Source organism: Polypterus senegalus, chromosome 17, assembly GCF_016835505.1.
Source record: "Polypterus senegalus isolate Bchr_013 chromosome 17, ASM1683550v1, whole genome shotgun sequence".
In the NCBI taxonomy this organism is placed as follows: domain Eukaryota; kingdom Metazoa; phylum Chordata; class Cladistia; order Polypteriformes; family Polypteridae; genus Polypterus; species Polypterus senegalus.
The window spans coordinates 47879832-47901452 of NC_053170.1; the positions used below are offsets into that span (position 1 = coordinate 47879832).

Below are 21621 nucleotides of genomic sequence, written 5' to 3' on the forward strand. Positions count from 1 at the left end.
AACCATTAAGAAAGCTAAAAGAATGTTAGGTTATATAGCACGATGTGTGGAGTACAAGTCCAAGGAGGTTAGGCTCAACCTTTATAATGCACTGGTGAGGCCTCATCTTGAGTACTGTGTGCAGTTTTGGTCTCCAGGCAACAAAAAGGACATAGCATCGCTAGAAAAGGTCCAGAGAAGAGTGACTAGGCTGATTCCAGGGCTACAGTGGTTGAATTATGAGAAAAGATTAAAAGAGCTGAGCCTTTACAGTTTAAGCAAAAGAACATTAAGAGGTGACATGATTGAAGTGTTTAAAATTATGAAGGGAATTAGTACAGTGGACTGAGACTGTTACTTTAAAATGAGTTCATCAAGAACATGGGGACACAGTTGGAAATTTGTTAAGGGTAAATGTCGCACAAACATTAGGAAGTTTTTCTTTACACAAAGAATGATAGACACTTGGAATAAGCTACCAAGTAGTGTGGTAGACAGGAAGACGTTAGGGACTTTCAAAACTCGACTTGATGTTTTTTTGGAACAAATAAGTGGATAAGACTGGCGAGCTTTGTTGGGCAGAATGGTCTGTTTGCGTCTAGAGTGTTCTAATGTTCTAATGACTTCCAGGGAATATTTCTAGGTCATAAAGAATGTAGGGAGATCCTTCCCTGGAACCCCAACAGGACTGCCCTTTCAGACTCCATCTCTCAAGCATCCCTGCGGGTGTCCCATCTGGGTTCTCATACGAGATCCACTGCCACTTAGCAAATAGGGGATGAAACCACTCCCAACTCTCAGGTTCTGCTGGTCCATCCATATTGGTCTAACCAGGTATAAAGTTATTTCCTCGTCCATCTGGACATCCCATCTGTCCTTCCGTTTTGGCCCCCTGTCCGGCCTAGATGCCTGTTCTCCTCATGCATATAATTTTGTTATTCAGGCGGTCTTTACAGCACCTTTCATAGTGAACTACATCATTTTTAACATTTTAATTCAACTCAAGGTATATGGTAATATATGGTTACTGAAGAGTGAAGTGACTTAATTTATGTCTGTACCTACAGGTAGTATAATGTAGAATAGTCAGACCTTTGTGTAATATTTTGAAGAAGGAAAGTAGCAAAGTGTTCTTTGTGCATATCAGTTTCACAGTTCTGCTCTGTCCAGTCATGTATCCTTGAATTTACTAAGCCCAGTTTATCGAGATATGGTGCATCTGAATGCAGGAACCTGTTTGTTCAGTTTTGACAGCAAAAAAAATCGAACTGTGGCCGGGGCCGCCATCTAGCACTGCTGTGCTCTTTATTGCCACTTTGTCAGAGGCTTGATAATGAAGATTCATTGACGTAGCTGTTACTTTACTTTTGCCTATTATTTGTTAATTGGCAATTGTAAGACAAAATGTGTGAAAAGGAAAGAAATTAGGTGAAGTAAAAGGAATTAAAAAAAGAAATAAAAAAAACAACAGAATGAATACAGTGTAGACTATGACAAAGCATACAGTATATATGTATTTTCTCTGTTTATAGTAGCTTAGAAGCTTTATTAAAGTAATTTTTTGTTCCATACATTAAGAAAAGAAATTAACCTTTGATAAAGAAACTTGTTAGAATGGACACCTATATCCGTTAGAAACCTGCAGGAGCAGAGATGGAGTTTCACTGATTTTACATGCTGCATTTCCATTAATGAATGCTTTTCAATGTTAAAAGACTTTAGGAAGATATTTTATGCCAGATAATTATATTCAATGCGTTCATTTGTCTTTTTTGTAAAGTTTGGTATTAAATTTGCCTAAAGGTTGTCCAGTTAGGGTCTGTATTTACTGTATACAATTCAAAGCTCACTGACTCACTTAGTTACTCACTCATGAACAAACTCACTATTTCCCATTTAATTAAAAAACTGAAATATGACAGGAAGGCACATCTAGGCCAGTAATTATCTGCTAAGAAAGGATATTTCAATATATTTATGTTTAGGTGTAAAAAAAATACCCTACAATACTAAATACATCAAAAAAGTCTTGATGAAATATGGTGAAATTATAGAAAAAAGAAAATTAGTCTACACATATATTTATATTATGCTAACTTACATGGTTGGCACTGTGCTGAGATCATCCATCCATCATCCAACCTGCTATATCCTAACAACAGGGTCACGGGGGTCTGCCAGAGCCTATCCCAGCCAACACAGGATGCAAGGCAGGAAACAAACCCTGGGCAGGGCACACACACACCAAGCACAATTTAGAATCGTCAATGCATCTAACCTGCATGTCTTTGGACTGTGGGAGGAAGCCAGAGTACCCGGTGGTAATCCACACAGACACAGGGAGAACATGCAAACTCCACGCAGGTAGGACCCGGGAAGCAAACCCAGGTCTCCTAACTGCAAGGCAGCAGTGCTACCCACCGCGCCACTGTGCCACCCCTGCTGCAATCATGTTTTCTGAAAATGAATGGTGTAGCAAAATGACTGATGGGCCATGTGAATAACATCAGTAACCAGTAGGATTGAATGATGATTAAAGTCAGCAGTGTCCTGGACAGGAAAAAAGAGATGTGAACACATTGCAAAATTGAAGGACAAAATATGTTGAAGCTCAAAAAAGATGCCAGGCTCAATGGTTAGCAAGCGCTGTGTAAGTGCCATTCACGACCGGCACTGTAGTTGCATACTGGCTCTCATTTTGGTTATCCATTGCACTCCATTGACCTCCAGACCTGAGTTGCAGCACTGAAGACTGACTCTCCCTTTCACCCCTGCTCTTCAATTGTGGAGCTTAAAGCATTAAGTTAGGAGAAACCTCCACCATGCTCTTCAATCACAAACTCCAAGGGAGAAACATCAGTCTTAGTGACGCTTTAATTTTGTAATGGTGAAGTCACTGAAACTGTGCCGCTAAACTCAAAGCTAATGCTAATGTATTTATGTACTATATTCTCTTCAAGCAGGCCAGCTCTAAACATAGACAGAGTAGGCACTGGCCTAGGGGGACCATGAACTGGGGACCTTCAAAGTTCATCCAGGAAGCGCTCCTCAGATCTCAGTGTGACGTGTCAATATATTTATATAAGAACTTACTCTACAGGGGAGCCTGAAGCCCCTCTCTTTGATTTCACATTTTGCTGCTAGCGTGAGCTGCTGTCCAAAGGGTATCAATTGCATATACGGTGGTGAGCACACTCCCACCTCCAGGAGTGGACCTTTCCTGCCCTTTTATTTTACATAGGGCTGCAAGTGCACTCTGCTCTCCAAGGGGAGACCCCTCCTCACTCTTCGATTTCTGAAAATGGGCTCTGAGCTCCAAGTGAGATCAATGTCATCTGTGAACCAGGGGAGTTTCCACCCACTATTGCCTAGGGGCACCATGGACCATTGAGCCAGCCCTGACTTCAAGCACTGCTTTGCACATCCATTCACATTTGAGAACTTTAAAGGGGCAGTACATACAGCTGATAAAAAACACGACAAAAAAATACTGTACCTGAATGAATGCTGTAAAAAAATGAAAATCAGAAACATCTAATAAAGATAATAATATGCTTTCAGAATTTGTATTGGTTACCCATTTCAATTCAAAAGAATACACTCTTCATGTAAAATTATGTTTTGCAGTGAGCATCAGCAAAAGCCAAATTACTAGGAAAAGCAGGAACTGATCAAATGTAGGAATGTTTTACTCATGGGCAATTGTGTATAGCATGTTCAAGAGTAAGCAGCACCAGGGACCTTATAATATTATTATTATTATTATTGTTATTACTTATTATTAAACTGACACCTTTATCCAAGGTGCCTTACCACATTTGAGATATAGCTGGTCCCATTTTTTTTGTTTTTCCAATTGTAGCACAACTAGCTGAAGTGACATGCTCATGGTCGCAGTGTCAGTACCTGGACTTGAACCCACGACCTCAAGTCCAAAACCTTAACCACTGCAACACACTATCTGCTAATAATATTATCCCTTGCTACAAACAAAACAAAATATTGGCACAAATAGTGTATACAAAAAAAGCAGATAGCTAGTGTGATGGAAACCAGGGTGTCAGCAAGCCTCAAAACCCCTGAACACTAACACACTGTGAGTCCTGTGTTCAAATAATGGAAGGTTTATTAAATTCACCTTCTCAAAGTAACAAAAGCACAAAGGCAGGTTGTTTCTCTCCACAAGCCACAATTCCTCTTCCCAATTCCTCTCACTACCACACTGCCCTCCCCCATTTGAGTGTTGCTTATGTCCTCTCCGCTCCAAGGATACAGGAGTGCGGTCCCTTTAATTAAGGACCCAGGAGTACTTCCACTGCCAGGGCCACTGCCCGATGGAAGTACTTCTGGGTCACACAAAAGTCCCACTTATTAAGGAGCTCATCTCCCTGAATCACCCCTTTGTAGCACCCATGGTCCCCAGCAGGACTGTGCTGCCAGACTGCATCTTCCAGCATTCCCTGCTGATTCCCAAATGGGCACCGATACAGACGGCTGCTGCCATCTAGTGTTTTGGAGGGATAACACATCCTAATGAGCTGTTCGTCCATCCCTTCTGGCCATCTTTCTTCCTTCCTCTCCCCTGGCCAGGATGCCCATCCAACCCATGTGGCACTGACACTAGTTATATAGTAATTCTGATTCACCCAAGTAACCAGTGGCACTAGAACTGATGCCCAGTGTCTAATGAAATATCCCGGGTGAAGCTGAGTGACACAGCTAGTATAGACCTGTGCCATAAAAACTACAAGAAAGATAAAAAAAAAAAAAGATTAGAACTTTGACTTGAAACTTAGGATTGTGACAGTATTAGAAGAAAAATTGTTTAGTGTATTGTGATCTTATGACATTTGATTGGGATATGCTCATTCACATATTGATCAAATTCATGGTTGAGGGGTTCAATCAAACTATGGACAACAGTAATAATGTTTTACCAGCAGCATTCAAACATTTATTCTGACATAAAAACTCAAGCATAATCATCACAATCATGTAAGAGACTGCAATGCCACGATGCAAAATAAATGGGCTTCACCACATACTGGTAAGTACTGTCCTAAATACAATCAGAACAGTGAATAAATAGTCTAAAACTGTTCATCTTAGGATACACCGGACATGTTATTACTTAGAGTAATCAACAATGAAATGAAACAAAATGCTCATTTCTTGTGTTTCAATCTGACCAAGTCTCCTGTGTGGAGTGTTTACTTGTGTCTGTGCTACAACAGACTCTTTAGGTGTGTGGCTAGCCTGGCGTAACTAGCAAACCTCGCTTTGGTGAGCACATTAATGGCGAGCCTTTCGGACTCTCCCAAGGAACATTTCTTTTGACTTCCTGTTAAAGTCAGCTTGAAGATGTTTTATAAAATTGGTTCTTTGGCCTGAGAAAAGGAATGCAATCTTTGATTTTCTGCTTTCACAAATCCTCAAGAATAGTAAGGTATTTCTGTGAGATCAGTTTTACTGAATTATTTCATTTGTTCTTCTAACCTCTTCATTTAATCCTTCTATGGACAACACATAGATGTACTGAAAGTGTACAGACAACAAGACAAATGATTGTTGTTGGTGAAACACGGATCAATGCAACTTGGGCACAGACTGCTTTCTGTAGTTAACCTCCTTAGGCATAACACAGGCTCTGAAAATAACTTTTTGTTAATTCTAGGATAGGCTGCCCCTTTTATAATGAATAAAAGGGCTATGAGAAGCCTGCTCACTGTGTTTCATGGTCATCTTTTTTTTTTTTATTCATAAGTTTTTGCATACCTCTTCTCATCTTTACTTTGTGCTGCTGCAGTTCATCATCCCATGAACATCTAAAAACACGGTGAGACAACAGATGTCTTGTTACTGACCCTTGCTTCTGAACATTACCAGTGGATTTATAAATACAGCCATACATTCTCAGTTCTGCTTAATCCAAGTTTAGGTCATTAGCTTGTCCCAGCAGCACAGGGCACAGCTGACCACCAATGACTGGGGAATTTTTATGTTTTGCTCAAAGCCAATGTTATAAGAGTTTATCAAAAATGAAAGAGGTAAGTTATTTACTATAAAATAATTATTTATGGAAGAAAATATTTTAAACTATTTTATTTACTTAATTTTAATTTCCAACCATTTTAAACCCTGCAGCTATGTACAATTTAAAAAATAGAGTTGAGGTAACAAGTAGTCATTGTATTATTTTTACTGCTGTAAAAGTGATTAAAAAAAAACTAACAATTCATCCATTTATTTTGTAAATTTGCACAATCCAGTTCAGGGTTATGGGTGACATCATTTATTCTTGCTAATGCAAGCTTGTGAAATGAAGCTGGAAAATGGCAGAAAACATCTGTCCTTAATTACAATGAGCCTCTCAATTTATCTTTAATAATATGAACAGGTCACCCCACTCCTTCTGACCTCAAAGATGAAATGGACCTTCGTATATGAGACCACTGCAGCCTTAACAATAAAGCTTCAGAACCTCTCAATGTTTTTCTTTCATATTTATAATCAATGTTGTGCCAAAGTCCATATTTCTAGTTACAGCGATGGGCCAGTTATCAATTCTTATCATTAATTACTTCCACAGTACAAATGGGAGCAATGCAAGGAATGTAAATGGTGTTAATGTCTGTGACAGTAAATAATGTGTTAAGCTTTTTAAATAAGCATACTAACATTTAAAAAAAAAAATTGAAAATATGGTTGATTGGCTGTTTGTGCAACCTGATAGTTGACAAGTGTGTTTTGATTTTGGAAATAATTTTTCAGTTCAAACAGGTTGTAGGATAGATAAGTACACAAACTGTCAGTTACATCATTTATTTATTAAAACATTTCTTTTTTCCTTTTACATTCTAATTTTAACCCTTGAATCATATATGGCCTGACTGATTAGTACTGCAGTCTAGTAGCTTTGGAGAAATAAGTTTAAATATGTGTTAAGCAATTGCATATTATATTGTATATTATAATTAACTAATTAATTATAAATATTAATGAATTCATTAATTAATTAGTTGTATATTATATAAGCAATTGTATATTATAGTTTGCACATTCTGTCTCTGGTTGTCTTGAGTAAAGCTCTTCATCCTAAATGTTTTCTTCTATATTGTAAAGAAGTGCATGCTAGTATAACGGACAAGTCTAAATTGGCCTGACATGGATGAGAGTGCCCTGTGCTGGAATTGGCAGCCATCCTTCTCCCCTTTTGCCAGATACTCCAGTAAGCAAAGATCCTAACATTACATTAATCAGATTCACTAATTGAAAAGATGGGTCATTTTTATGCCTGCAGAAAAATAAAAGTTATTTTGAAAGACTGACAGGCCTTTTGGGCTGTTTGCTGAAATGCACAGCATAATACAATGTATTTATTTATTTATTGGATTTTATTGACTTTTAATAACAAATAACATTCCACACAAATAAGTTAAGTTTTATAAGACTTAGTTCAAAACAATGATCGACTTTGTGGTTGTGTCGTTGGACTTGCGGCCACATGTCTTGGACACTCGGGTGAAGAGAGGGGTGGAACTGTCAACTGATCACCACCTGGCGGTGAGTAGGCTTCGATGGTGGGGGAGGATGCCGGTCAGGCCTGGTAGGCCCAAACGTGTTATGAGGGTCTGCTGGGAACACCTGACAGAGTCTACTGTCAGAAGTAGCTTCAACTCACACCTCCAGCAGAACTTCGACCGAATGGGCCATGTTCCGTGCCTCTACTGTTGAGGTGGCTGACCAGAGCTCTGGCTGTAAGGTGGTTGGTGCCTGTCGTGGTGGCAATCCCCGAATCCGTTGGTGGACACCAGCGGTGAGGGATGCCGTCAAGCTGAAGAAGGAGTCCTACCAGACCTTTTTGTCCTGTGGGACTCTGGAGGCAGCTGATAGGTACTCGCAGGCCAAGCAGAATGCGGCTTTGGTGGTTGCTGAGGCAAAAACTCGGGCGTGGGAGGAGTTTGGGGAGGCCATGGAGAATGATTTTCGGACGGCTTCGAAGGAGATTCTGGTCCACCGTCCGACGTCTCAGGAGGGGGAAGCAGTGCAGTGTCAACACTGTATATGGTGGGGGTGGTACGCTGCTGACATCAACTCGGGAAGTTGTGGGTCAGTGGGGGGAGTACTTCAAAGACCTCCTCAATCCCACTAACATGCCTTACAATGAGGTAGCTGAGCCTGGGGACTCAGAAGTGGGCTCTCCCATCTCTGGGACTGAGGTCACCGAGGTGGCCAAAAAACTCCTTGGTGGCAGGGCCCCGGGGGTGGATGAGATATGCCCGGAGTTCCTCAAGGCTCTGGATGTTGTAGGACTGTCTTGGCTGACACGTCTCTGCAACATCGCATGGACATCTGGGACAGTGCCTCTGCATTGGCAGACTGGGGTGGTGGTCCCCCTCTTTAAGAAAGGGGACTGGAGGGTGTGTTCCAACTATAGAGGGATCACACTCCTCGGCCTACCTGGAAAAGTTTATTTGGAGGTTCTGGAGAGGAGGGTCCAATGAATAGTTGAACCTCGGATTCAGGAGGAACAGTGTGGTTTTCGTCCTGGTCGCGGAACAGTGGAACAGCTCTACACCCTTAGCAGGGATCTGGAGGGTGCATGGGAGTTTGCCCAACCAGTCTACATGTGTTTTGTGGACTTGGAAAAGGCGTTCGACCGTGTCCCTCGGGGAATTCTGTGGGATGTGCTCTGGGAGTATGGGGTACCTGACCCCAGGTAAGAGCTGTTCGGTCCCTGTGCAACCGGTGTCAGAGCTTGGTCCGCATTGCCGGCAGTAAGTCAAACCAGTTTCCAGTGAGAGTTGGACTCCGCCGGGGCTGCCCTTTGTCGATTCTGTTCATAAATTTTATGGAAAGAATTTCTAGGCGCAGCCTGGGTGTTGAGGGGTTCTGGTTTGGTGAACTCAGGACTGGGTCACTGCTTTTTGCAGATGATGTTGTCCTGTTTGCTTCATCAGGCCATGATCTTCAACTCTCTCTGAATCGGTTCGCAGCTGACTGTGAAACGGATGGGATGAGGATCAGCACCTCCAAATCCGAGACCATGGTCCTCAGCCGGAAAAGGGTGGAGTGCCTTCTCGGGGTTGGGAGCGATATCCTGCCCCAAATGGAAGAGTTCAAGTATCTCGGGGTCTTGTTCACGAGTGAGGGAAGAATGGATCGTGAGATCGACAGGCGAATCGGTGCGGCATCTGCAGTAATGAGGGCTCTGCATCAATTTGTCCGTAAGGCAAAGCTCTCAATTTACAAGTCGATCTACGTTCCTACCCTCACCTATGGTCATGAGCTATGGGTAGTGACCGAAAGAACGAGATCGCGAATACAAGTGGCTGAAATGAGTTTCCTCTGCAGGGTGTCTGGGCTTTCCCTTAAAGATAGGGTGAGAAGCTCAGTCATCTGGGAGGGGCTCAGAGTAGAGCCACTGCTCCTCTACATTGAGAGGAGTCAGATGAGGTGGCTCGGGCATCTGATCAAGATGCCTCCTGGATGCCTGCTTGGCGAGGTGTTCTGGGCACGTCCAACCGGGAGGAGGCCCCGAGGAAGACGCAGGACACGCTGGATGGACTGTGTCTCCCGACTGGCCTGGGAACGCCTCGGGATTCCCCCGGAAGAGCTAGAAGAAGTGGCCAGGGAGAGGGAAGTCTGGGTATCTCTGCTCAAGCTGCTGCCCCCGTGACCTGACTTTGGATAAGTGGAAGAGGATGGATGGATGGATGGATAGATGGATAGTTCAAAACAAATCAACCCACACCCATGAGAAAGAGAGCTAGGCCAGCAGAGTAAAACTTAAAGCTAGTAAAAGTAAGTAGATACTTTAATAAATGAATATAAATAAATAGAGTAAAAAAGAGGGGAGAGAATTTGCTTCCTTGATTAAAATGCTCATTCTTAAATGTTATTGATTAGTTCTTGCCAGGTTTTGAAAAAGTTTTGTACAGATACTTTAAGTGAGAATTAGATTTTTTCCAATTTCAGATAATATTTAACATCAGTTACTCACTGACTTAAAAGAGGAGAGTTAGGATTCTTCCAGTTGATCAAAATAAGTCTATGTCAGTGTTTCTCAACCTTTAAATATTTGCGACCCGAGTTTTCATAACAGTTTTAATCGTGCCCCCCCCCTAACATTTTTTTGATGCATATTTTATTATACCTACTTAACTTTTATCGACATTTATCTAACTCTATATTTATTGTTCTAGTACCAGAATGTAGTTTAAGTTAATTTGTTTTGGTTTCAACAGATGTTTTTTTCATATTTTTGATTCTTGTTTTCTTTCTTCAGAGGGGACTGGGCGGTCTCATGGTCTGGAATCCCTACAGATTTTATTTTTTCTCCAGCCGTCTGGAGTTTTTTTTTGTTTTTTCTGTCCCCCCTGGCCATTGAACCTTACTCTTATTCGATGTTAATGTTGATTTATTTTGTTTTATAATTGTGTCTTTCATTTTTCTATTCTTTAATATGTAAAGCATTTTGAGCTATTGTTTGTATGAAAATGTGCTATATAAATAAATGTTGTTGTTGTTGTTGTTTTTTTCACATCTTCTCACCCCCATTTTTGTTACTTCGCGCTCCCCTAGGGAGGTCTGCCCCACAGGTTGAGAGCCACAGGTCTACTTGCCAATAGTGAAGTAAAGGCAATCACAGTTTTTTTGTCCTTCTCCACTTTAAACCCATCTGGGAGTCCACCAAACACAGCTTTTAGTGGATTAGGAGGGATTGTGACACCAAGGCTGCCTGAAAGCCATTTAAAGATTTTGATCCAAAACGATGTTAATTTGGTGCAGGTCCAAAACATGTGACCCAGTGAGGCTGGAACTTGATTGCAATGTTCGCAGCTTGGATCTTACCCTGAAAACATTTTGGACAATTTTAAACGGGACAGATGTGCTCGATATATAATTTTAAGTTGAATAATTGTATGCTTTGCGCATATGGAGCTGGAGTGAATTCTCGCATTGCTACCTTCCACTCCTTTTCTGAGATGTTGAGTGAGAGATCCTTTTCCCACTGTGCTCTTGGATCTTTGAAAGGGAGGAACTGTAAAATGATTTTATATATTATGGAGATGTTGTCTCATTCCTCAAGACTGATCAGTATTTTCTCCAGCATTGAGGGAGGTGGAAAGTGAGGGAAATTGGGCAGGTTCTGTTTAAAAACGTTTCTAATTTAAAGGTAGTGAAAGAAATGTGTTGATGGAAAGTTAAATTTGGAGTGTAATTGTTCGTAGGAGGCAAAGATGTTATCTATGTACAGATCTCTAAGTGATTTAATCCCAAATATTTTCCAGACATTAAAAACTGCTTTTGTTTGAGAGGGTGGAAAAAGGTGGTTATAGTGCAGAGGTGCCACAGATAAAAGCTTCTCTATCTTAAAATACTTCCTACATTGGTTCCATATTCTGAGTGAGTGAAGCACTATTGGATTATTAGTATATTGGCAATAATACCAGATTAATTTATAAAGTAATCAGAAAAAGTAGTGTGTCAATAGCTGATTTTTTTTCTTTCACAATTGTATGTTTTGCCAAGATTAAACTTTTGGAAACAAAAGGAAAAGATTTGGAAAATGAAAAAAGAGCAAACCGACGTAAAAAACTTGCATGGTCAAAAAGCAAAAAATCAACGTCTCAAATATAACATGAAAATGTCAGAATTAGCGCAATCTGCCCTCACTCGGGTGTTCATAAGAATTGTAAAGATTTACTTCATAAGTTTGAAATGCATAATAAACAAGAATAACTGCATCAAATATTTAAAATATTAAAATGTGTGCTTTAATTTAAATGCTTAAAGTGTCTAAATATTCTTAAATTGTAATAGAATGTTGTCATTTTTTATCCTTAGGATGAGCTCTATACAGGCCTAGATTCTTAGTAAATAATTAAAAATCAGAAATAACATCATATTCATAATCACTGACCTGAGATAGTCTAAAATGATACCCCTTATGCTTATGTTTGAAATTTGTCATTTGTAACCTGCTGGGAATGGGTCTGAGAGGGCTAGGACCACCAGTGAAGAATCAGATATCAAAAATATTATAATATCATATTTGTGATCACCAAACCTCAAATAATCTAACACTCCTCATGTCAATATTACTGATCCCCATTTTTACAGTCCTGAGCAAAGGAGTAGGAACTGAACCTCTGTGGTCGGTTGATATGGCCTACACAACTTCAAGTCCTTCTAATCATTTTTGTTGAAGACACCTATTGGTTTACTCTTGATCATGAGGGAGTACATTCCTGCATGGTCCAAAAATTGCCTAAAAGTGAGGGCTTATCAGGTCTATAGGGCCAAAAGTAGGTGTAAACCCCAAAAGGCTTGACATCTTGCATAACTAACAAACAACGTGTGCTGAATGGTATATTGTGTATCGTGGTGAGTTAGGAAGCGCCAGAAAAGAAAAAAAAAAAAACTGATTCCAAAGGATTCACAACTAATTCTTATAAACACAAAGAGTCTTAGTCAATAAAGTTTGTGTAAAGTTTTAATCTTTGAATACACCTCAAAACAGTCTTGGACACATGACACTGGCTTCGGGAAGGTTGCTGCAATGACATTGTGTGGTGTGAATTCCAGCCATCACATGGTAGCAACAGGATGTTATTGTTAGCAACAGAGGAGCTTAATATTCTGAAAACCATGGTTCCTGTGAAAAAAACAAAATGGTGACCTGATAGTAATAATAACACCAACCCTGCTGTTTATAGCAGGAGCTGCATTTTTGATCACCTTTCATCTGAAGTGTTCTATTGTCATGGCTAGTTATGATTGCTGGCAACATTTCTAGTGAGTACTAAAATTTGTTGTTTTAAAATACTAATTGACTTCCTTTCAACTTGAACTTACATGTTTGTGTTTTCTGTCACATCCTACTATTGTTAAATAGTAATATGCAGTGGTACTTTCTTTTATTTAGTTTCCATGATATGGAAGGAAGAAATCTGCTCCCAACATTTCTTGAAAACAGCAACCTGACCAAAGCCCTTAAACTTCGAGAGCGCATTGCTGATGACGTTTCCAAACTGCCAGTGGGTGAGCCTGCTCTGTACTATTGCACCACCCTACACCTGCACAACGTGCAGCTCATTGGATACGAGGCCTACAGCCTACACTGCAGGGAGCTCATTCGAAAATCCCTCTTTGATCTGAATGTGTTGAGACTCTTTGAAGAAAAAAAGTGGCTTAACTGGTGCAAACAGCTGAAGCTTCTCTTTCCTCTGAAAAATGCTGGTAAGAAAATATTGGGTTCATCTTTGCATAGATTTGCATATTTAAAGTATGACAGGGTGTAAAGAAGAGTTTCACATGCTCTGCTTGGGTCTTCGCCACATGAACTGACCTTCTCTACATTTATGGAGCACATCCTGATTAGACACGTGCTGCCTCATTGTTTAAATTACTGTTTAACTTATGAAACAAAGCTACTGATCAGCAGTTTTGACTTACTCTTCTATGTTTCATTTAGGAAAAGAGAGCAGCTTACCAGATGCAGTGTCTCTATATATGTGGGGTGTGCATGACTCTGATATGGTACTCAGTACAGCTTTGTATAAAACTCTGACCAAGAACAGCCCCACTTACCTCGGACTGGCCGGCCATAAGGGATCCCAGAAATCAGACTACAGAGCTTTACCCCTGACTCCAGACATAAGAGTAAGTAAAGTGATACAAATAAAGTAAATATTGTGTTTCTCTGTTATTTTGAAAGAATGGCAGAATGAATTTTTATGACATTTGTAGGGTGGGCCAACTGACTAGCTGATTTGTGTTCTCTCTTAAATAAAATCAATTTATACACTTACTAAGAAATTATTATGAATACCATATTAATACTGAGTGGAACCTCCTTTTGCTCTCAAAACAGTCTGAGTTCTTTGTGTTGTGGATGTTGGAAATGTTCCTTTCAGATTTTGGGACACAATTGCGCCACGCAGTTTCTGCAGATTTATCAGCTGCACATTCATTCATTGAATCTACTGTTCTAGCACATACAAAGGTGTCCTATTGGATTAAAATCTGGGAAGGCCACTGAAGAACATTGAATTCATTGTGATGTTCATGAAACTAGATTCTCATGGCTTTTACTTTCTAACATGGAGTATTATCATGCTGGAAGTAGCCATTAGAAAATGGGTAAATTGTGGTCATGACTACTGTAAAAACCTCACACTGTTCAGTGTGGTGCTGAGGTGTCACCCGTTGCACAACTGCACTCAGATCTTAATCTGGGTGGTTTGCTGTTGGGTGCAGCAACATGCTATTATCAGCGCATGCTCCCAACAACAAGGGATACACATCCTTTTATCCATCCATTATCCAACTCGCTATATCCTAACTACAGGGTCACGGGGGTCTTCTGGAGCTAATCCCAGCCAACACAGGGTGCAAGGCAGGAAAGAAACCCCGGGCAGGGCGCCAACGCACCGCAGAGGGATACACATGGTCAGCAAAAATACACAGATAGGCTGTGGCATTCAAGTGATGATTGATTGATATGAATAGGCCCAAAGTGTGGCAACAAAACATTCTGCACATCATTACATCACCACCACCGCCATCCTGGACTGTTGACATAAGTTAGGTTGGGTGAATGGATTCCTGCTATTGCTGTCAAATTATGACCCTACCATTTGTGTGCCTCAGCAGAAATCAAAATTCATCCAGGCTACATTTTTCCAGTCTTCAGATGTCCAGTTTTGATGAGTTTGGGCTCACTGCAGCTTCAGCTTTCTCTTCTTGGTTGAAAGCCGACATGGTTTTCTGCAGTTGTAGTCCATCTGCCTCAGGGTTCGACGTGTTGTGCATTCTGAGATGCTTTTCTGTTTACTAGAGAGTGGTTATTTGAATTAATGCAGTCTTTCTGTCAGCTCAAACCAATCTGCCCATGTTCCTCTGACCTCTCTCTTCATCCAGGCATTTCTGTCTGTTGAACTGCCACCCACTGGATGTTTTTTATTTATTTTTTCACCATTCTGGGTAAATTCTATAGACTGTTATGCACAAAAATCCCTTATTAGCAGCTACAGAAATACTGAAACCAGCTCGTCTGACACCAACATACCAAGGTTGAAAGCACAGAAATTGCGTTTCTTCCCCATTCTGCTGTTTAATGTGAAAATGAACAGACCTGTATCTGCAGAATTTTATGCATTGCTCTGCTGCCACGTGATTGGCTGATTAGATGATGGCATGAATAAGCGGGTATACAGTTTCTCAGTGAGCATACAGTATCTTCTAATGCATTCTTCATTATCATGGAGCTGGAGAGTGGTGACATCTTGCATGTTAGTAAGTCATGTAAGTTAAGACATTCCCTGAACTTCTACTATTACTTAAAAGTAGATTATCGAAATGTTTTGTACACTGCCAGATATGTTTTGACATGTTGATGAAAGCAGGAGATGTTACCTTGAGCTTGGATGATAGAATATTTCATCTTTCTGAACTTTGTAATGTTGTTGGAGTGGTGGAAGATTTTATTTAGAATGCTTATACTGCTATCTGTTACAATTAAATAATACCTTTTGACATTTTGAAAACTTTGTAGTGACCCATACTAATGACAGGACAACCATAACTGATAGCATGCTCTTTGGCTGTTTACTGCACATGGTGAGTAAGAAGAGTACTCATTCAGGTATAGTAGCTCACTAATAGTGACATGAATTGAAATTGAATTTATGCGAACTATGTGTTTCACTTTGCAAACAAATTGTCAAAGTAAATCTTGTGTTGGGTTTGAATAAAACACAGGCCATTGACACAAGAGGAAAGGCGTTTAGATCCTGCCTAGAGGCATTTAACACTAGAATTACCAGAGCCTACGAAAAAACTCGTAATTCCGTCCCACCTTAAACTGCTTCTTAAATCCCTTCACACCTCTCCGCCAGCGCCCTTTGTCTTCTAAATGTGCTGATAAAGAGAAGCCGGCTATTCCATCCCCCAGCAATTTAGAACGTGCACGAACTTCTCTCAGCTCATGCCTTGATTGAGTATCTGGGAGTGAAGTGGAGTTTTAGAGTGGAAATAATAGATCGTTGTTTGGAACACACGCATTTCATGTCTGTTCCGTTTCTACAGTAATCTGTGTCAACACATTGTTAAAACAGAAACTTTTTTATATTCTAGTAGTAGATGACAAAATGTAGGCATAAACTATATAATGTATGAAGCCTGAAGTCCAAATAGCAAAGAAACATTTTCACAAGAATAACACAATTGCACTTTTATTCAAACATATAACTGCAGAAAGAAAAAGCCGCCTTAACATGCGACATTGACACCAGTTTACTATAACTGACTCTGTGGTTCAATAGATACAGCCCCCGCTTGAGAATCAAGGGGTCACGGGTTCGATCCTGCGCCCCTCCCTTTTGAGAAGTAAACTGTTCTTAGTCTTACTGTTTTAGAATAAAAACATACATTTGATTGACCCGGGCGTTAGTATGCATCGTGGTACACTGCAGAGCTATAGCGCGTCTTTAGTGAAAACAGCCGTGTCAGATGGGGTTGTATGGATTGATTCTGAAGCGACTGAGAGAGTGAAAAGTGAATAAAAAAAAAGCTAACCTTTACAAAGATCATAAATTGCACCGGCTGTTACAGACTGAAATCAAATGTATGTTTTTATATAAATAAAAAATTATAAGAATATAAAAAAAGTTTCTGTTTTAACAATGTGTTGACACAGATTACTGTAGAAACGGAACAGACATGAAATGCGTGTGTTCCAAACAACGATCTATTATTTCCACTCTAAAACTCCACTTCACTCCCAGATACTCAATCAAGGCATGAGCTGAGAGAAGTTCGTGCACGTTCTAAATTGTTGGGGGATGGAATAGCCGGCTGCTCCTAGCTTCTCTTTATCAGCACATTTAGAGAACAAAGGACACTGGCGGAGAGGTGTGAAGGGATTTAAGAAGCAGTTTAAGGTGGGACGGAATTACGAGTTTTTTCGTAGGCTCTGGTAATTCTAGTGTTAAATTCTATATGTATCTGAGTCACATTTAAGATTTAGATAAAGATCTCTAGTGGACAAAAAATCATCAGACTTATTGTGTCATGTAGGCATTTTGTTGAGCCATTAGCCAAGCATTCAAAGTGGAGGTGGGATTACATCAGGGATCGGCTCTGAGCCCTTTCTAATTTGCAATGGTGATGGACAGGTTGACAGACAAGATTAGACTAGTGTCCCCGTTGATTATGATGTTTGCTGATGACATTGTGATCTGTAGTGATAGTAGGGAGCAGGTTGAGGAGACCCTGGAGAGATGGAGATATGCTCTAGAGAGGTGAAGAATGAAGGTCAGTAGGAACAAGACAGAATGCATGTGTGTAAATGAGAGGGAGGTCAGTGGATTGATGAGGATGGAAGGAGTAGAGTTGGTGAAGGTGGATGAGTTTAAATACTTGGAATCAACAGAACAGAGTAATGGGGATTGTGGAAGAGAGGTGAAAAAGAGAGTGCAGGCAGGGTGGAATGGGTGGAGAAGAGTGTCAGGAGTGATTTGTGACAGACGGGTATCAGCAAGAGTGAAAGGGAAGGTCTACAGGATGGTATTGAGACCAGCTATGTTATATGGGTTGGAGACGGTGGCACTGACCAAAAAGCAGGAGACAGAGATAGAGGTGGCGGAGTTAAAGATGTTAAGATTTGCATTGGGTGTGACAAGGATGGATAGGATTAGAAATGAGTACATTAGAGGGTCAGGTTAAGTTGGACGGTTGGGAGACAAAGTCAGAAATGCAAGATTGCGTTGGTTTGGACATGTGCAGAGGAGAGATGCTAAGTATATTGGGAGAAGGATGCTAAGGATAGAACTGACAGGTAAGAGGAAAAGAGGAAGGCCAAAGATAAGGTTTATGGATGTGGTGAAAGAGGACATGCAGGTGATGGGTATAACAGAACAAGATGCAGAGAATAGAAAGATATGGAAAAGGATAATTCGCTTTGGCAAGCCCTAACAGGAGCTGCCAAAAGAAGAAGAGGAGGAAGAAGAAGATTAACCATGTGTTGTGGTTGTTGTGGTAGTATGATCTCATCTTTATCAGTTATGATGTCAATCTCAGTGGTGGTAATCCTAAAGATACATCAAAGACAGAAGAGAAACTCAAAACTCCACAGTGTATGGAGCATACAGGTCCTCAACTTCTTCTACACAAACATTAAAAAACAAAGGCCGGTTTCTAGGTAAGAGCAGAGGGGCAGCTTCCTCTGTTGTGAATTGCCCTGTGGGAAAAACGTATTAATGTGCACGAAGGTGAATTTTGGGGCTGTGGGGGGTTGGGGTGTTTGTGTGGAAGATGTGCAGAATGTCATGCTTTTAAAACACGCACCATGTTCCTCTGTGCCAACATGAACAAGAGACCTAAATAGAATTGATTTTACTGGTGTGCTTTATGCAGCTGTCAAAAAGAGCACAGTTAAACACAGTGGTGTGAAAATTGCTTTAGGGAACTTGTTTTCCACCCCAAAACACCTTTAAAAGCCCAAATAACCTTTTTCAAAATCACAAAATAACCTGCAAAAGAAACTTAATGCCAGTTTTACAAAACTGCATGCAGAATGAAACTTGCTGTTTCACCCATTAATACAGAGATTTCAAGCTTTGTTTCTGTGTCTGGTCTTGATATATATATATTTACCCAGAAAATTAGAGTGATGAAAATATTATTACGTCATTTAAGGCCTCTAAAACTGTTAACTAACATAAAGTTAAGAACCTCCACCAAAATGTAACTAAAGGAATAATTTTAACGGTGTGTAGCAAAACCAAATTGGCTTTCACCCTATGAAGTTTTTTTAGTACCATATAATTACTTCAGTTTTCAAAAACTGCAATTTATCTGTCACTGTCTTCTTTACCAAGTTTATTAACAAGGCATAAGCCCAGAATTGTAGAATAGGAGATGCCTTATGCTTGAGCTGCTTCTCCCATGGCCAGCTTTGTGTGAGTGCAGGTGAGCATCAGTGTTACTCTAAAAAGTTCATCATTCAAAGTCAAAGAACTCTGGCATCAGGCCTTTACATGAAAAATAAAATGTTTTTGGCTTTCTGTTGTACTACCCATTTTTATGCTATTTTGTTTTCTCTCTGATGAGCTAGCGGATTTCCTGATTAGGTATTTTGCTGTCCCATTAATATGTGCATGTTATTATATTTTATTTTAAACTATTGTTTCTTTGTTTTCATTCTGGATCCTTGGTTACTGTATATCTTGCTGATCAATTGTTGTGCAAAACCATTGCCAGAGTTTGAGCTCTACATCCACCATCTTGAAAGTGTGTGAGATGCACTGCTGTTCATGAGTTCATCTCTCCACTTACTCGTTACTGTCTCTTAGTTCTTTGATTGCAATATATTTCTGACCATCTTCTTCCCAGTTATTTTAAAGTGCACAGAGATGTCATCCCAAATAGGATATTAATGTTAAAAATGCAAACAACAGAGGGAAGAATGTGATATCAATAGCAGGCGATCCCATAGTGTTACCAAACCCAGGATGATACAAAAAACATGGCAAAATGTGCAGATTATTAGGTTTATTACAAATAAATTAAGGAGAAGAACAATAAAAATGAAGAAGCAAAAATTAAACAGTAAATCACACAAAACAAATATCCTAGTACCTCTCGGGGCCTTCTCCCCATCCCATTTTGGCTAGTGGATTGCTTGTCCATTTACCCAAAAATTGTCCAACATAAAACCTTCTACTGTTCACCTCCCACGTCTTTATTCAACTCAACCCTGACCTGTCTCTTCCATAAGACAGATGCTAGACCCCCATTCACCTTCCCAGCTCTACTCACAGGGTTACTCAGGGTGCAAGGCAGGAACATCCTGAACAGAACATCACCCACTACAGAACATCTGCATGCCCACACTTACTCAAGCTAGGAGTATTTATGTTCTTTGCAATGATGGTTTCTGGTCAATCCATTTATACTAAGGTAAGTGTGCACACAAGGCTAACACCAAACATTCACATTGAAGTCTGACATGCTGTGCAAAGTGCTCTTTAAGTCACAGTCCTGAGCTCCTCTTTCTGGGACCACTCTGGGAGTGACATCCAGTGTCAGGAGTGCTCTTTGAAAGGCCTGGGACCATAATTCAAGAATATCACCATGTGGCATCAGGATTTCCTGCAGTACACATCCCCATTCACCATTAATGTGCCAGTCTGCCCACTGTAATAGGTACCAAAAAGACATCAAATATAGTAAAGGCATATTACAGATTATTGGAAAAGTAAGTGTATTTACTTTTAGGGACTATTGGAATTAAATTGTTGTGATCTACCATGTTTTAGATTTACTTGTTATACTTTATTTCTGTTGGGGAGTAAGGTCATAAAGTTATCGTAATATCTTAAAATGCCTGGCATGTGTGGAGGTATACATGAGAATGTTGCCTCGTTATAATTTTTAAGTTCTTTTTAGCACATCCCATCACTGACTAATTTTTTATATGTATATGAGGTGAATGATTAGAATGACAAATTCCATGTAAGTTCAGTTTTTTTGGAAGTGTAATTTTCTTTTGTATATACTATAGATAGATAGATAGATAGATAGATAGATAGATAGATAGATAGATAGATAGATAGATAGATAGATAGATAGATAGATAGATAGATAGATTTTACCATGGAGCACTTTAACCATTCATTATGGCTACAGTGTTAACTGCAGTGTGCTGTCAGCATGCATGTTTACGTTGTGCACTAAGTAAGTTTGGATTTCTCCTAGCTCGTATGTATCATTTTTCAGTTCTCTGTTGCCATTAAGCTTTAGTTTTAGCATATGTTGGACATTTCTGCTTCACTTGTAGCCTTGACTTATGCACTGAAATGAAGTGAGAACAACTATGTAAAAATATTGTACTGTGCTTTAGTTTAACTGCAAATTACAGTAAGTGACACTGAGTCCACACTCAGGTGTGAGGTAAATATTTAGAGGCAACTTCACAAGTTAAAAATGATGTTATACTTTAAAAGACAGCCTGCTTTAAGGAGAACATGAACATGTGAAATATTTACATTTCTGGCTGCTTGCCTTAAATATTTCATTGTCCAACCACATCAAGAGGATAATGCATTTCCTTCATACAGTGTGGTGACTGTATGATTCCAGTTACTCATCTACCTGCACTTTTTGACAGGTTCACCTCACAGCTTGTGGGCTTATAACTGGAAATGCATTTCCTGTTCAGTGACTCATTTGTTTTACAAAATTAAGTCAAAAATGCACCATGATGCAAATTTTGAAAAACAGGCCAAAGCAAACAACATTTTGGAAACACTGGCAAAAATGCCTTTCCATCATCGGGTGTTTACTGTAACAATGACTTTGTCAGATATTGTAGTTTTTTGAGTTTTTCTTGATTGTATTTATTTTTGTTGCTGATTTTTTATATCTTATTACAATACATGAGACACAGCTTAGTAAAGTATGCAATCAATGCTACCAAACATTTATATTTCATATTAGATCAGTTAAACCAGCAGTGAAGTAGTTTCTCATATGTAGTAGTTGAAGTAGTTCTTCATATATATTGAGACATCAAAAAAGTTAACAAAGACTTGGCATGTTTATTTTAAAATCCATGAATCTATTTTTGCCAAA

General features: G+C 39.8%; 1 protein-coding gene across 5 annotated transcripts in view; it reads left to right on the plus strand.

The window, feature by feature from the left end:
* The window catches only part of LOC120517501 (tumor necrosis factor alpha-induced protein 3-like), a 108327-nt gene that overhangs the window by 65369 nt on the left and 21337 nt on the right, over positions 1–21621 (plus strand). For all 5 annotated transcript variants that reach the window (XM_039739867.1, XM_039739868.1, XM_039739865.1 and 2 more), the window contains exons 2-3: positions 12911–13224; positions 13460–13647. In XM_039739867.1, the coding sequence (XP_039595801.1) occupies positions 12921–13224; positions 13460–13647 (492 nt within the window). In that variant the 5' untranslated portion in view covers positions 12911–12920. The remainder of the gene's footprint in view (positions 1–12910; positions 13225–13459; positions 13648–21621) is intronic.